The 13,845-nt window shown below is 51.8% G+C and overlaps 5 protein-coding genes across 5 annotated transcripts; 2 read left to right on the top strand and 3 right to left on the bottom strand.

Moving 5' to 3' along the window:
- Positions 1–713: 713 nt before the first annotated feature.
- cp8 (putative carboxypeptidase Y) lies at positions 714–2,499 on the bottom strand (the record flags this gene model as incomplete). The annotated part of the gene is made up of 4 exons (XM_024833815.1): positions 714–791; positions 982–1,445; positions 1,504–1,864; positions 1,927–2,499. The coding sequence occupies 4 exons, from the start codon at positions 2,497–2,499 to the stop codon at positions 714–716; spliced, it is 1,476 nt and encodes a 491-aa protein (XP_024689595.1).
- A 465-nt stretch (positions 2,500–2,964) lies between these two features.
- On the bottom strand, positions 2,965–4,305 carry P168DRAFT_57436 (3-hydroxyacyl-CoA dehydrogenase). The gene is made up of 3 exons (XM_024842021.1): positions 4,095–4,305; positions 3,683–4,017; positions 2,965–3,626 (listed from the first exon to the last, which is right to left on the bottom strand). Exons 1-3 carry the CDS (start codon positions 4,210–4,212, stop codon positions 3,090–3,092), a joined length of 990 nt encoding a protein of 329 aa, XP_024689594.1. The 5' UTR covers positions 4,213–4,305; the 3' UTR covers positions 2,965–3,089.
- Positions 4,306–7,606: 3,301 nt separating this feature from the next.
- P168DRAFT_258738 (glycosyltransferase family 8 protein) lies at positions 7,607–9,055 on the bottom strand. Its single transcript, XM_024834609.1, has 3 exons — positions 8,970–9,055; positions 8,487–8,922; positions 7,607–8,400 (listed from the first exon to the last, which is right to left on the bottom strand). The coding sequence occupies exons 1-3, from the start codon at positions 9,004–9,006 to the stop codon at positions 7,914–7,916; spliced, it is 960 nt and encodes a 319-aa protein (XP_024689593.1). The 5' UTR covers positions 9,007–9,055; the 3' UTR covers positions 7,607–7,913.
- A 462-nt stretch (positions 9,056–9,517) lies between these two features.
- Positions 9,518–11,409, top strand: P168DRAFT_299369 (putative sucrose transporter; the record flags this gene model as incomplete). The annotated part of the gene is made up of 4 exons (XM_024838331.1): positions 9,518–9,693; positions 9,745–9,784; positions 9,849–10,167; positions 10,220–11,409. 4 exons carry the CDS (start codon positions 9,518–9,520, stop codon positions 11,407–11,409), a joined length of 1,725 nt encoding a protein of 574 aa, XP_024689592.1.
- A 1,206-nt stretch (positions 11,410–12,615) lies between these two features.
- On the top strand, positions 12,616–13,157 carry P168DRAFT_321427 (cupin domain-containing protein; the record flags this gene model as incomplete). The annotated part of the gene is made up of 2 exons (XM_024840467.1): positions 12,616–12,771; positions 12,840–13,157. 2 exons carry the CDS (start codon positions 12,616–12,618, stop codon positions 13,155–13,157), a joined length of 474 nt encoding a protein of 157 aa, XP_024689591.1.
- Between the last annotated feature and the right edge of the window lie 688 nt (positions 13,158–13,845).

The following is a 13,845-nucleotide window of genomic DNA, read 5'->3' as shown; positions in this document are numbered from 1 at the left end:
CAAGGTTCGGAGTGCATGACATGGTCAGTCTTTGAATCCAAGGGCGCCTCCACATGGAATCGGTTGATGTGGTGTCGGGACACGACGGAGTCGAAGAACCCTACGTTCTACCGCCGAAATCCCGCGGAAACAACCGGTGAGTGGCATGGCGATCCATGATAACTGGTATCAACCGTCTCACACATCTCACCAGCAACGGCGACTCCGGGTCCATCCCTTACCGGATCCTCGGCTACCGCCACAGTAACCATAATCGAGCGCCCTGAGCCATCGACCGAGAAGGGACGCAGTCAGGCCTGGATTGCTGGTGCGGTGATCGGACCGGTCGCTGGCTGCGCGATATTGGCTGGGATGGCATGGTGGTTGCTCAGGAAAAAGAATCAAAGCGAGCAAACCGAGGCTATAGCTTGCAAACACGGTCGCCAAGACATAGCGGAGATAGATGCAGGATCCCAGAGTAAGGGACCGTGGGAGCTCTCTGCGCCGCGAACGTTCCCTCGCACCGAACTCCCATCGTAGATTGGACCGCAAGAGGATTTCTTTCCCAACAGAGAGCTTGATGCACACGATGTTTGAAGGCCGATTGAGGAGCGCATGGTATATTCATATTATCATATATAAATATAAGTAATATAATAGGTTTCAGGTTCCTAGGGGTTAGCAGACTATAGAAGGAGTGATAGGGGCCTTGATTAGCGCCGCCTCATTTTTTATCAGGATTCAACAAATGGAGCTCCCGTAATCCACCGCAGCATCATGTCGAACGCCACGTCCGGACGATTCTGGGGTACCTGCTAGCGGTCAATACTTGATATATTCCCTGTCTCAACCAACCCCCGAAGCAGAAAGAACGAAATACAAGGGGAAAGAAACGAAGAAGGAAGGGAGGAGGGAGGGATTTAATGAAGAAAAGAAGAAAAGAAGAAAAGAAGAAAAGAAGAAAAAGATAAACAGAGAATGAGCGAGAAAAATAAGACTCACAAGATGCCCTGCCCCATCCACCGTCACAAACGCAAACCGCACCGTCCGCCCGTCATTTCCTACCTTGATATTAACCTCCTTGGTCGTCCCGACCGGCTCACTGCGCCCAATCGCTGGTGCAGTCCAAGGCCGGAGCGATTTCGACGCAAATTCAGGCTGGCCCTTCCAGCGCAGTGCATCAGCCCACCGGAGAGTCCCGGCCGTGTTGCAGGCAAGATCAAGATTCCCCTGGTACGCGAGGAAGTGGATCCCACGGGAGAGGAGAAACACAACATGCTCGGAGGAAGACGTCATGCCCTCCGGGGTGGTGTCAAACGCTTCGACTACGTTGCTCGATTCAACCGTATATGAGGTGACTTCTTTTGGGGGAGATAGAGCGTCCCAGACTGTCGGCGAGTTGAGAAACTGCTCGATGTGGGCTGCTTCAATGTAGCAGAATTCGTCTACCTCGCATGTCGCGGTGACTGTTGATGAGGCTCCGGCGTTAGGAGGTATATTGTTCGGGGAGAGAAGCGAGCTTACTGTCGAACCGGTTGCGACCCCCTTTGCCGACTTCGTCCTCGTACAATGACAGTACCCCGTCGTAGCAAACGGAGTAGGCTGCCTGGCAAAGAGCGGTGTCTGGATGCTGGGCGCAGGTTTCGGCGACTTGCATGCAGCGGGGCATGTTTGCGGCCATATGGTCGCATCGCGTCTGGTTGAAGATGGGTGCCGAGACACCGGGATTGGTGGTGCATAGCGTGTCCCAGTAGCCGTACGTGGTGTCCATCCGGGACATTAATCCATTGCCCACCAGACAAGACTGAAGGTTTACTTGAGGCTCCGCGGGATAGAGCTCGTTCTGCTTCACTATATGTGCCCCGAGATAGGGGATGTATTGTCCCTGGATATGTCAGTCCGTTGATGACAGGGGTTGGGAGGAAGAGCTCGGGCTGCTAGGCTTACAGCATACGACTCCCCCGAAAGATGGACGGGTGTAGAACGCTTTTGAGGAAAGATCTCAGAGACGAAGAGCTGCAGAAACCGGTGCATGTCGACCGCAGCCTCCTGGGAATCCTTTGCAACGTCATGGCCCTCGTCAATGTACGAGAAGCCGACATCCACGGGCTGGTCCACAAACAATAACGAGGAGTTGCGCGACCAGGCCCACGGGTTTGGAGCGGTTCCGTTACCGTGCTCGTTAATCAAACAAGGACCGATCTCCTGGAACAGGCCGATCATGCTGGAGTCGCCGGGTCCTCCGGTCATCCACAGCGTCAGCGGATCATTGACAGGATCGTTCTGGCTCTCAAAGTACCAGAAGAACAGATGTTTTGGGCCAATGTTCAGCCAGCCTGTATACTGAGCTGCACCAGCATCGCAGATTGACTCGTTCTGTCGTCGCATCTGGACGGAGTGGGTGGGTGAATATGGGCTCTGGAAGTGGTCATAGTCGTCGGTCGTGAACGCGTCCGGCCGCAACACCGTCTGGGTGGCGCGTGCCACGCCAAAGAGTACGGCGCACCAGAGGTTTCGCATTGTTGTCTGTTGTTACTATTGTGACGACTATGCTGAGAGGAAGAAGAACGGGGTCGGCGGGGTGGAGATGGAGTGATGCAGTTGACATGATGCAGTGCGGCAGGGTGATGAAAATGGGTGGCCTAACTAACCTATCCTGCCTAGTCACCCAGCCACCGTAACATCGCGCCACTAAAGCAGGGTTTGAAGGCTGCGAGGCTTCGAGTCACCCTGTTAGACTATTCTAGGTTGATCCCCACTTTTCCAGGGGAGCAAAAATACATGGAAACGCGCGAGATTGAGTACGAGTATGCATAATACACGTCAGTTATATACGAAGGGAGTGAGCACAACATGCTGAACCGCAGCAAGGAAATCCGGAACAAGCGTGTAAATCATAGTCATCATAAACATGATCCAGAGAGAGATAAAGACCAAAACATAGACCTAGCATTCCACCCACAAACCCAACCAAGGACGGATCCTTCCACCTGAAATTCATACATGGGATTGCGGTTTTATTTATCAGTTGAAGGCAATAGCCACCATTCAAGTGCAGATGGGTATGAAGTAAGGAAATTCGTCAGGAAATCATCGTGATCTCGACGTCGTCAAACCAATGCGTCGCGCAGCACCGTTTGACCCATCCCGAGAGCACGGGACGGCTCCTTGCCCAGCCACTGGGGCTCGAGCCGATCAATATTTCGCTCGATTTCCCAGGCACGGTCGCCCTCCACGAACATAGACGTCCCATTGAGCGAGCTATCGCCCAGCACGCCGGCGGACACGCGGGCCACTTCCTGGTAAGTACTGATGGGAAGACCTTCCTTGTTCCAGCTATCTTCGACGCTCTTGGTCAGCACCGACCGCGACTGCGTCATCCACGGACAGATGGTGTTGATGCGCAGGTTGTGCGTATATGGGGATGGGAAGTACGTGCGCAGCGACCGCATGAGCCCCTGGATGCCGTGCTTGGCAACCTGGTAGATGGGGACGCCAGGCATCTCCTTGAAGCCGGCCGCACAGGAAAAGAGCAGGATGGAACGGTCAGCCCAGGGGCCTCGGTTGTGACGGAGGTAGACGCTCGCTACGCGGGTGACATAGAGAGAGCCGGTGAGGTTGACATCAATGTCCTTCGATGAAGGAGGCTGGTGGGGATGGTCAGATGATATGCATGACCTGTGGGACGGGAAGGGAAACTTGCCTCTCGGACCGTCCTAAAGCTAAGTCTCTGGTCGAACCAGTTGTCTCCTGTGGCCATACTCCCCGCCGTGACCACGACGTGGTCGATGCGGTTGTAAGTCGCGAAGGCAAATTCGAAGAAATCCACTACGGATTGGTAGTCGGTGACGTCGACATGCCGGTACGAGGCCCGCGGAGGCTTGGGCGGTTGGTTAGGATTCGAGATGGCGGGCCACCGATCCCGGCACTTGCGGGCCAAGGCCTCGCCAGGGGTATCATCGATGTCGCCGATGCAGACATAGGAGGTGTTGGAGCAGCACAGTTCCGCGAGACTCGCTCCAATGCCATTGGCACCACCTGAGTGGGGACGTTAGCAGGAGATAGTGGGGGTTGCGAGAGAGGGGCCGTTGTCGATCACGACGCCGATCACATACCTACAACGAGGATAACCTTATCGAACAGGGTATCTTGTGGTACATCCTCATGATTATACTGGGTCACACCATTCATGACCGAGTTTGAGGACGTAACGGGATCGGTCGGAGCGATCATGTTGAACAGGACAGCCGGCTACGAGTGATCAAGGTCGATGATAGCTGTGACTCTTTGAAGAGGCTTCAAACCGAGCTGATTGCAGACAGGGATGTCAGGGGAGAGCGACAATGCATAGAAGAAGAAGAAGAAGAAGCACAATTGAGCGCCCACCCGGGCGACCGGACATGGTGCGACCTTTTATACCATGGCGTCGCCGCCCAGCCAGCCCGAGATATTATTCCTGCTCTTAAACTTTCCTTGGCTGATACTGCGACAATGCGCGCACGGCCGCCAATCAACACAGACGACGCTCTCTGCGAGCTTTACGATCCCTGGGCCCGGTGGGGCGCGCTCCGGAAAGATACGAGTGGGTATTATACTGCGAGTGAGGAGGCCGTGCCAATGCTCGTTGGATGGGCCTGTCTCCACCCTCCATCAGCTCTGCATCGCTCGCTGTCAGAGTGGGCCGACGGATCGGCAATTTGCGGGGGAAGTGGGATGTGATGCGAGCATTTCGAGACGCAATGACAATCCGGCGAGATGATAGACGGAGTGCATTAGGGAGAGCGAATTAAAGCGAATTCTAGTTCGACAATAGACCAACAATATCATTGTGGTGGGTCGAAGCGACGAGCTCAAAGGAGATGAAGGGAGGGAAGAAAGATGGCATTGGAGGTGAAGTCACTGGTGGAGAAAGAGAAAGCAGTTGCCTGGGTTGGCAGGCTCTCCACCCCGTGCCTTTCGGTCACTGACACCTCCTTCTCTCTCTCCTCCGTTTGATCGTCTCTTCTGATATCATCTCCAACACCATCTGACTCGGAACTACCAATGAGGCTACCTTGCATTTGATTGCAGCCACCAAACAACCACAATTATCTTGCCTCTGGTCCCAAGCCTCCCACGCGCGTGTCAACCGACAGAAGGAAACGCCCTCCACCAGGACTAGGGACACGCCACGGTCTGTGGCTGCAGCCATTTCGGGGGACAGAATAAACTGGAAACATTGGAATGGAAAAAGGGGTCCTATCATCAAGGATCCAATCGTATCGGATATCATCAAAGTTTCAAAACAAGGGGGGATAGCGGGAAACCAAGAACTTCATGTCAACCGTCCCATCGCCTATGGTGGTGGTTACACTCTTGGACGCTGGGCAGGCAAGCCTGATTGGAGAGGAGATGGTATCCATACGTCATTCCGTCTATACCGTGGATGGCTAAAAGGGGTTTCCGAATGGAGTCACGTTGACCATTGGTTCGCCTGGGTCGTAATCATGGCCGCTATACTGGGCGACACCACGCTAATGTGAGATGGATGGCTGGACAATGGCTAGGCCCCGTTGAGGCCACGGCGCAGCGCAACACCGGAACCTTTCGCGCTCATCGACGGTACTGCTTTACGATCCATTGAAGCTATGTTTCCATGATCTCTATGAATGGACTCGAGAAGGGATCGAGACGACCTATGGAGCAGCCGCAGTGTACCGAGCACGTTATCGTTTGGTTTTCCCCCATGATCGATCGAAGGCATCGCTTGTCTGCTATAAGCCAATGATGCAAGTGGACCGAATCTACCAAACTTGGCTCCGCCTATTTAGGAAGCTACCAGTCTAGTCATGCATGGATATGACCGCCTGGAAGCTAAGTGAATTACCAAAACCGTAGCGGCATATCGCGCTCACGGAGTGCATCCCCCCGATGTTTGTCGGGGAATGTTGATTTCATGGGGCTGAGCAGGCGGAGGACTCTGCTCCGTCATCCGGTTTCCCCTCTCTCCTGGGATCGCAACCACTATCGAATGATTACCCCTCTTGGAAGTAGACATGAGGGAATCTTGCAGGGATGCAATGGAAAACAGTATAATCGCCTATGGACCAGAGGACTCGGAGGGAGATTCCGGTCGAGCATTCCGATCACTCGCGGCCCTTCCCTCGTGGTTCCCCACCGATTGCCACTCCCGCTCCCCACAGTACATCCCTTGTAGGTTTCAGGTCATGGAGATCTCTCTATCGATTCGGCCTGCTACTCGGAGAAGAGCAGAAACAACAAAAAGCAATGGCAAAAGGTTGATGTACCCGCTAGGGTGTTCTGTCGGATTCGGTTTGAATCGTTCTGCCTACTTCGTACGCGAGAAGTCGCGTCGCGAATCGGTCAAGCTCCACAATGAACACTAGAGCAGCACTAAATACGAACTAAAGACCGCCCAGGCTTGGTTGGTAGGGGTAGAAAAGAAGAGACCTTGCAGCTTGTGTTCATTCTTCTTTTTCGACATGATGGCTACTGATTGTGTAAATATACTTCCCCGGACACAAGTGCATCTTGTAGCACATTATTGGTCCAAGTCGTGGGGTGCTACTATCCCTTGATCACCCTGGTCGCCATAACCAGGCAATGGGCAGATATTCAGCTATCTCAAAGCTCTTGAGTCATTTTCGGGTCATGTCTAGATTGCAAATTATGGAGTATGTTTTCATCATTACGTGGGAACCTATGGAATTCCGAAATGCACAACCCCCGAAACGGTAGGTTATGACCGGTTGACTGTGTTTTACTCTAGCCAATGTGGTAAACTGCAAAGACAGTTGGAATATGGACGCACTTGAAGGCATCAGGTGCGACTACAGGGAGAGTTACGGAAGCAGTCAACCCTGATACTCGTCACGACCACTCTATACTTGAACACTGTGTCTACCGTGTTTTACAATAAGTGCGAAGATGGTCTGTGTAAGAGTTAGGATATTTAGATAGATCCCAGATGTATGAATGTCGTCGAGACATCCCAAGATATTCACTGGAATGGCGGTTCACCTGGGGGCTGGTACTGCTTTTGACCCACACGAGGAGTAGACCTGCTCGAACAGCTTCTTCAGGGCGAATGGTTGCCCCAGTATCATTTGCAAAAAATCGCCATGACACAAGGTTGTGGGACAGCTCTAGCACGTCATGTGTCGCAATAGTTATAAGGTTATAAGATTACGCACGGCAAGCAAAAGCATCAAGGTGTCTTTTGTTGCCAGGTGGTAATTCTTTTCCAGATCATGTCTTTGAAGGTGCAGGCTGGCTCCATTTTGGTCATTATCAACAGATCCAGCATTATAGGTAACAGAGCCTTATATTTGATGTGTGGAAGGGTGACGCCGCTTAAGGGTTAATTGGGCACATGTGTATCGCGAAGGACTCTCCGAGGGATGCAGCAAGAGCTGATAGTCTGCGCATATTTGGTCGTGATGTCGAGATAGAACGCTCGTGCTTGAAACTTGCAGTCAATGCCATATATATCTGCTCTACCCTGTATATGAGATTGATATAGCGAGCTTCGTCGACTATGACGTCGGTTAATGACAGCGATACGAACATGTGTCACGTATTGAGGAAGGCATGTACACAAGGAGGATCTATATTTTGCATAACAACTAGACAGACGACGCTTTCTATGGCAAGTCGCAGAGAAAAAAATAAGAACAACAAAGATGTGAATGAAATAATACATCGACAAGCTAGCATGAAAACTCGCTAGGACGAAAGAACCGACTTTCAGCACGCTAGAAATGCACGCTTGGAAATGCGCAATCATCAACAAACAAACAACTGTAGTCAATTGATAGAAACGGGCCGTTCGGTAGGACAATTCTCAAGCTTGAAGTGGGGCGAGAACAGCCAGTGTTTCGTGAGAAGCCATAGCTGTGGTGAACCAAGCCGGGGAATATACCAACCGGGTATCTTCAGCCCAAGAAGTCTACCACGCCCCTCGCCTTGTCATCTTTCAGTCGCTCTGCATTCAACTCCCGCCACCACGCATGCGAGGGGTCCCTCTTCTGTTTTGCGCCGCCCTGCTTAATCTGCCAATCTTCGAGCTCGTCCCACGGCTTCGGGCTGAGAATATAGTGGATATTCTTGACACGCTCATCCCGCCAGATGGCGTCATGCACACCGTTCCACCGCATTGTTTTGAGGGCATTATAAATATATGGGAGAGCCACCCATCGACCATGAAACACGTCGGAGAGAAGAGACTGGTCGGCGAAATTATAGTTCGATGTCGATGAGCTTGTGAGCTGGGACGTGATTTTATCATAGACTGCCCGCGATGGGTTCACAACCTGCAGACCCCCATTTGGCATACCCAGCCCGGCGGTGGGAGGGGCGCCTGTACTTTGAGCAGCCTCTGGACTATTATGTTGTGTGGTAAACGCACAGTTGGCTGGGATCCTGCACATCTTGTGTGTTAATATCACGTGACATCGAAGCGCTGCGCGCCAGAAGGTAAAAAAAAGTGAACCGCGGGGGATCAATACCAGTCTTCGGGGTAGTGAGTCTTGTGGAGTGGGTTGCAGACACAGGCATGGCTCGCAGCGAATACACGGTTTCCGGTCCCCGCCATCTCTGGTGGGTCCAACTCGATCTCCATCAACTCATCCATATTTTGCAGGATCATCATGTCACTGTCGAGTTGCACCACCCGCTTGTATTGAGTGAGGGAGAACGGGGTGAGCTTGCTCCAGCAGTCGTAGAACCGCACGTCATTGACGTAATCCTTGGGCACTGAGGGGAGGAGATAGGGGACATGTTGTTTCCGGATACCCCGGGCGTCTAGGATTCGATGACCCTTGGCGGGAAAGGAATCCGTGTACAGAACTACCAGCGGATACTTTGAGCCCACTCGTCGCAGGGAGTACTCCAGGGTCAATAGACCGGGCAGGTATTCCGCGTTTGTGATAAGGGTTGTCCACACTGCGTAACGTTAACGATGTATCCTGTGAAATGGTCTCAGGACATACCTTTGGTGAGATCTGTACTGGAGTCGGGAATAGCCATTTGAAACGATATCAACCAGAACCAGTCTGGTCCCGACGGTGATGGGCTGTATGATACTCTTAAATGAGGAATGTCGTTATCGATGTGACCCACAACCATATCGAAGAGTGACATAGTAAATGATGGAAGCAGGGATTAGTAATATCACGACAAGCGGTCCGAGACCGGCATGTGGAGCTTGGCATCCACTAGTCTATAACAGGTTAGTCTGTATATTCCGTGGTTTGTCAAGTTTGTTGTGTTTGACACATTTGTGTCATGCTGTAACGAGTAATCCATAAACAGCGGCGGAATAATACAGCCACCAATAAGTCGGCGCCATGTGACCCAACAGGTAATATTGACAGCCTCAAACACGCGGATCGTTGGCGGATTAGATAAGAATCTATTCTTAGATGTATCACCACGGCTGGGATGTGACCGACAGCCTGGGACAAAACAACAACCCTGTCAGTTCGTCCAGACTTAATGCCACCAGGGGAGAGTGGTATCTGGCACGAACAGAAGAACAATGTCCGACAACGCCTTCAGCCAGAGCCATCCGGCGAGATTAGAGAATGAGAATGAGCCTCTCATTGGGAATACCTTGACCGCTGAAGATGACGCTTGTCCGACAGAAACGTCCAGCGTGGACCAGGAGCCGAAGAGCAGTCTGCATTTTTTAATGGTGTCTCTCGCAATAGGGGGGTGAGTGATGAACCGTCTTGGATCTAGTTTTCACCTCTGACGTTGGAAAAGGCTTCAAGTTGTCTGGTCGGTCCAGCATTCCAGCGCTTCAGTAAGTTCTTCTACTCCGATAGCCCGTGTGTCACGTGCCCCTATTAACGCGTTCTTCATGACAGCCATATCTCCTCTCGCTGGGATTGAGTAAAGCCCTGCTGGCATTTACCTGGTTGGCTGGTCCTCTTACAGGTACATTTGTGCAGCCATATATTGGCATTCGCAGTGATAATTGCTCTACTCGCTGGGGAAAAAGGAAGCCGTTCATGGTTGCTGGGGGCGCAGGGACAATTGTATGTCTACTGGCTTTGGCTTGGATACGCGAGATCGTTGGAATCTTTTCGGGCTGGTCAACCGAGGAGACTCAGTCAGGGACGAAAGTCGCGATCATTATCCTTGCGATGGTGTTGATATATTGCCTGGATTTTGCAATTAACACTGGTAGGCTTCCCCGGACGATCTGCCCTCTCGAGTTAATCTGACCCTTCCACAGTACAAACAGCAACCCGTGCCTTTATCGTGGACAATGCTCCGTGGCAGCAACAGAAGCTGGCAAACGCCTGGGCAAGCCGCATCAGCGGAGCAGGGAATATCCTGGGCTACTGTCTCGGGTTTCTGGATCTGCCAACGATGTTTCCCTTTCTAGGGAACACACAATTCAAGGTGCTATGTGTCGTCGCCAGCGTCTCTCTTATGACTACCCTAATCATAAGCTGCACCTTCACGGAAGAGATGAATCGCGCGGAGGAACCGCCTACCAGGGACCCGACTGCCACCATGCCTTCCATCAGGTTAATTCTTAGGTCTATCGGTCAGCTCTCATCGCAGACCAGAAAAGTGTTCTCCGTTCAGCTTGCTTCGTGGTTCGGGTGGTTTCCATTCTTATTCTTTTCAACGACTTATATGGGGCAGCTGTATGTCGATCCCATATTCGACAAACATCCTGATATGAGCGACGATGATATAGACAAGACCTGGGCATACGCCACCCGGATCAGCACATTCGCCCTATTCGTCAACGCTCTCATTTCGTTCACTGCGAATATTATGCTGCCGCTTCTCATCCGCCCGGCGCAGGAAGAGGAGATGGAAGCCACCAAGTCTACACCAACCAGCAGTTATTCATGGCAGACACTGCCATCTCGGTGTCTCCAAAAGCTTTGGATCCCCGGGCTCACTCTCCGACGCATGTGGCTGCTGTCCCACTATGCATTTGCGGCTTGCATGTTTAGCACTTTCTTCATATCATCCACCCAAGGGGCGTCGGTGATGGTCGGGATCTTGGGTGTATCATGGGCCATCACCGCGTGGGTGCCATATGCACTCATCGCCACGGATATTGCGCGGTTCACCGCTGAAAAACGGCAACGACAGTGCCCACCGGTCTTTGATGAAAACAGGGAACAGAGGATTTCCCAGCCACAAGACCCCTCTCTCGAATCGGGGCAAGACGGTAGTGGACAAACAGGACAAGCGGGTATTGTCCTTGGGATTCATAACGTCTTTATCTCTTTTCCACAAATTATCTCTGGCGCAGTCAGCAGTCTTATCTTCAAGATGCTGCAGAAACCAAGGGGAGAGCCTTATGATACAAGCGTTGCATGGGTCATGAGACTGGGAGGCTGTGCTGCCTTGGTAGCGGCATTCTTGACCATATCGCTGCAAGAGCGATTTCAAAGATAAATTATCTTCTGTTCTACTATCATCTAGCGCCTAGAAGGCAGCTAAATAGAAGCCAGGAGCAATATGCGCCGGATAGCCATAATGAGAGATATTGTTGTATATACGATCAACTGCACTCCATGAGGCCTTCCACCGTTTCGTATCTGTCAGACTCTCTGGCTGTCAGTCAGCGCCAGTAATAACGACTACTCGTCTGACTCGAGATGGACTGCGATGCGTATCAGGCTCTGCCCGCATTGACGCTCGCACAAGCCCGACCCACATGTTTCTTCGTGGTACAAGGAATGTGACATGTGCGCTCTGTCCCGCCCCTTCATTCCAATGTCTGAAGGGCGACCGCCTAATGAAGAATATGTACTAGCTGTGGGTTTACTTGCTCGACGCAAAAGCTCGAAATCTATGGCAATTCTAGACTACAGGAGTGCCTCGACTGTTGCGACATGGCATGGCTTTCCCTAGCTGTGAGTGTAGTCGGGCTTAGCTCTATCTTCACTCAAGCGAATCATCGCCAGAATTGCCTCGATGATGTTTCTGCGCTTAATCCAACTGTGACTCTCCAGGGGTGGTGCTAGTTATACTTATAAAGTGAATGAGTGACTCCCTACGACCCGCGGCCAAGGCCATCGGCGAGACCCATGTGATATTAGTTGCTGCCAGTCTCAAATAGAAACAGAGGCTGTCAGGGAATGGGCTCAACGATTCCTTCTTTTCCTAATTAATATTCTAATGACCGTGAGAATAAGCCGTCGCGTGTTGCCTGACTTACCGTGACTAGACTTCCCCACACAGCCTTATCAGCGGCCATTCGACATACCATCAAGCCTCCAAAACCTATTACAAAAGTTGCATTTCCAGACAGCGTTCAGGGCAGTAACCTAATACGTTCCACTGTTTAAAACATTGTCCATTGAGTCCCGGAGCTCGGGGTGAACGAACGGAAAGCTGCAGATAGTCCTTTACGTCACCAGTGTCACCCCAACCATTGATAAGACGAAGCACCGAAATCCGACCCCGCGACACGAAATCAACTCTGCACTTTGCTTCATTTCTAAAATGAACCATCTTTCCAGATCCCTTCCCCGATTCGCCGTCACTCTGTCCTGTTTTCGACCCGCTTGCCTTGTCCCGGCCACCCCGAGTAGATATCACCGCGCCGTCCCCCAACGCCGGTACTCCACGTGCACGCCGAACCCATACAACGGAAACATGTCAAACCAACCGCCCCGTCATGAGATGGTCTACCTCCCGGGCGTGATTTCGCCGAATCGCTCCTTCGGCGTGTTCCGTCGCGTGTTGCACACGGGCCTGTACTCGCAGTTCGTGGCGATGGAAGTGCCGGTCAACGGCGAGATTGGAGACGAGGTATGTCCCGAACAGATCTGCGCCGCAGATGGCCAATGTGAACATTGCTGATCGAAAATCGGGCGTAGATGCATACGGTCGATCAAGTCCTTTTCTTCACGCACGGCAACGGACGCGCTATCGTGTCGGGTAAAGAGCAAGACGTCAAGCAGGGTGATGTCGTCATTGTCCCGGCGGGCACGCAACACCAGTTTCTGAATATTGGAGAGGTTCCACTGGAGGTGATTACGGTGTACTCGCCTGCAGAGCATGCGGTTGATACGGTGCATAAGACGAAGGAGGATGGCGATGCGGAAGAGGAGGCTGGTGAGGATGAGGCGCCGGCTTGGAGTCGGAGACCGAAGGGGCTGAATGAGGGACTGGGCTTTGTCCAAGTACCGAAGTGATGAATAACTGGTTGGTGGTCTATCTGATAAGGGAGGTATGGACGGACCGCTGGGACGATGCCAATAGACACCGGATTCTGGGTACGTATTTCGATACGAGACCCAAACTGGATTACATGGCTACGCGTCGGGCTATACATTGTTAAATAAGCAAGCAATTGAAACATGTAATAATCTCAATCCTCCACATCCAGAGAAGTGTTCCACTTGAACGAACCTGGGGATGCCGAAGTCTGTCGGGATCTACTCGGGTTTACAAATATTTCCATGGCCGCTATATATAACGTACCTGTTTGGTTACAATATCAAAGATTCCCTATACCAGAACCCACCGCTTTAGTGCAACACTTATAAACTTTCTCATCGAGTAAGTCATACTATAGCTCATCTCGTTGTGTGTGCTCAGCGAGGACCTGGCTGAAATCAAGGAAGATAAAGAGGAAAGACGAGGTGGACGGCACGTGTTGCTGTCGCATCTTTTGCCAATTCCTGTTGAACATTTCTTCTCCTCACTCGAAATGACTTCTATAATATTAACACCTGCGCCGTATTGACCACTATAATACATGTGCACTCTATTAGACTTGTTTGTCTGTCCAGCAGTACCTGACGGTCCGTCTGCAGCCCATATTACCCTCCTCTTTCAGCTGTCGGAGCTGCCTCGGTGGAGTCAAGCTGCAAGTCTCTC

This window comes from Aspergillus campestris, assembly GCF_002847485.1.
Source record: "Aspergillus campestris IBT 28561 chromosome Unknown P168scaffold_12, whole genome shotgun sequence".
In the NCBI taxonomy this organism is placed as follows: domain Eukaryota; kingdom Fungi; phylum Ascomycota; class Eurotiomycetes; order Eurotiales; family Aspergillaceae; genus Aspergillus; species Aspergillus campestris.
The sequence above is the reverse complement of the archived record's forward strand: the minus strand, read 5'-3'. Positions and strand labels throughout refer to the sequence as shown.

Coding starts and splice junctions, on each gene's coding strand:
- P168DRAFT_57436 (XM_024842021.1), bottom strand. CDS start 4,212: ATGATCGCTCCGACCGATCCCGTTACGTCCTCAAACTCGGTCATGAAT. Junction 4,018..4,094: donor TAAGGTTATCCTCGTTGTAG/GTATGTGATCGG, acceptor GTCCCCACTCAG/GTGGTGCCAATGGCATTGGA. Junction 3,627..3,682: donor GCTTTAGGACGGTCCGAGAG/GCAAGTTTCCCT, acceptor CATCCCCACCAG/CCTCCTTCATCGAAGGACAT.
- P168DRAFT_258738 (XM_024834609.1), bottom strand. CDS start 9,006: ATGGCTATTCCCGACTCCAGTACAGATCTCACCAAAG. Junction 8,923..8,969: donor CAGTACAGATCTCACCAAAG/GTATGTCCTGAG, acceptor AACGTTACGCAG/TGTGGACAACCCTTATCACA. Junction 8,401..8,486: donor ACTCACTACCCCGAAGACTG/GTATTGATCCCC, acceptor CAAGATGTGCAG/GATCCCAGCCAACTGTGCGT.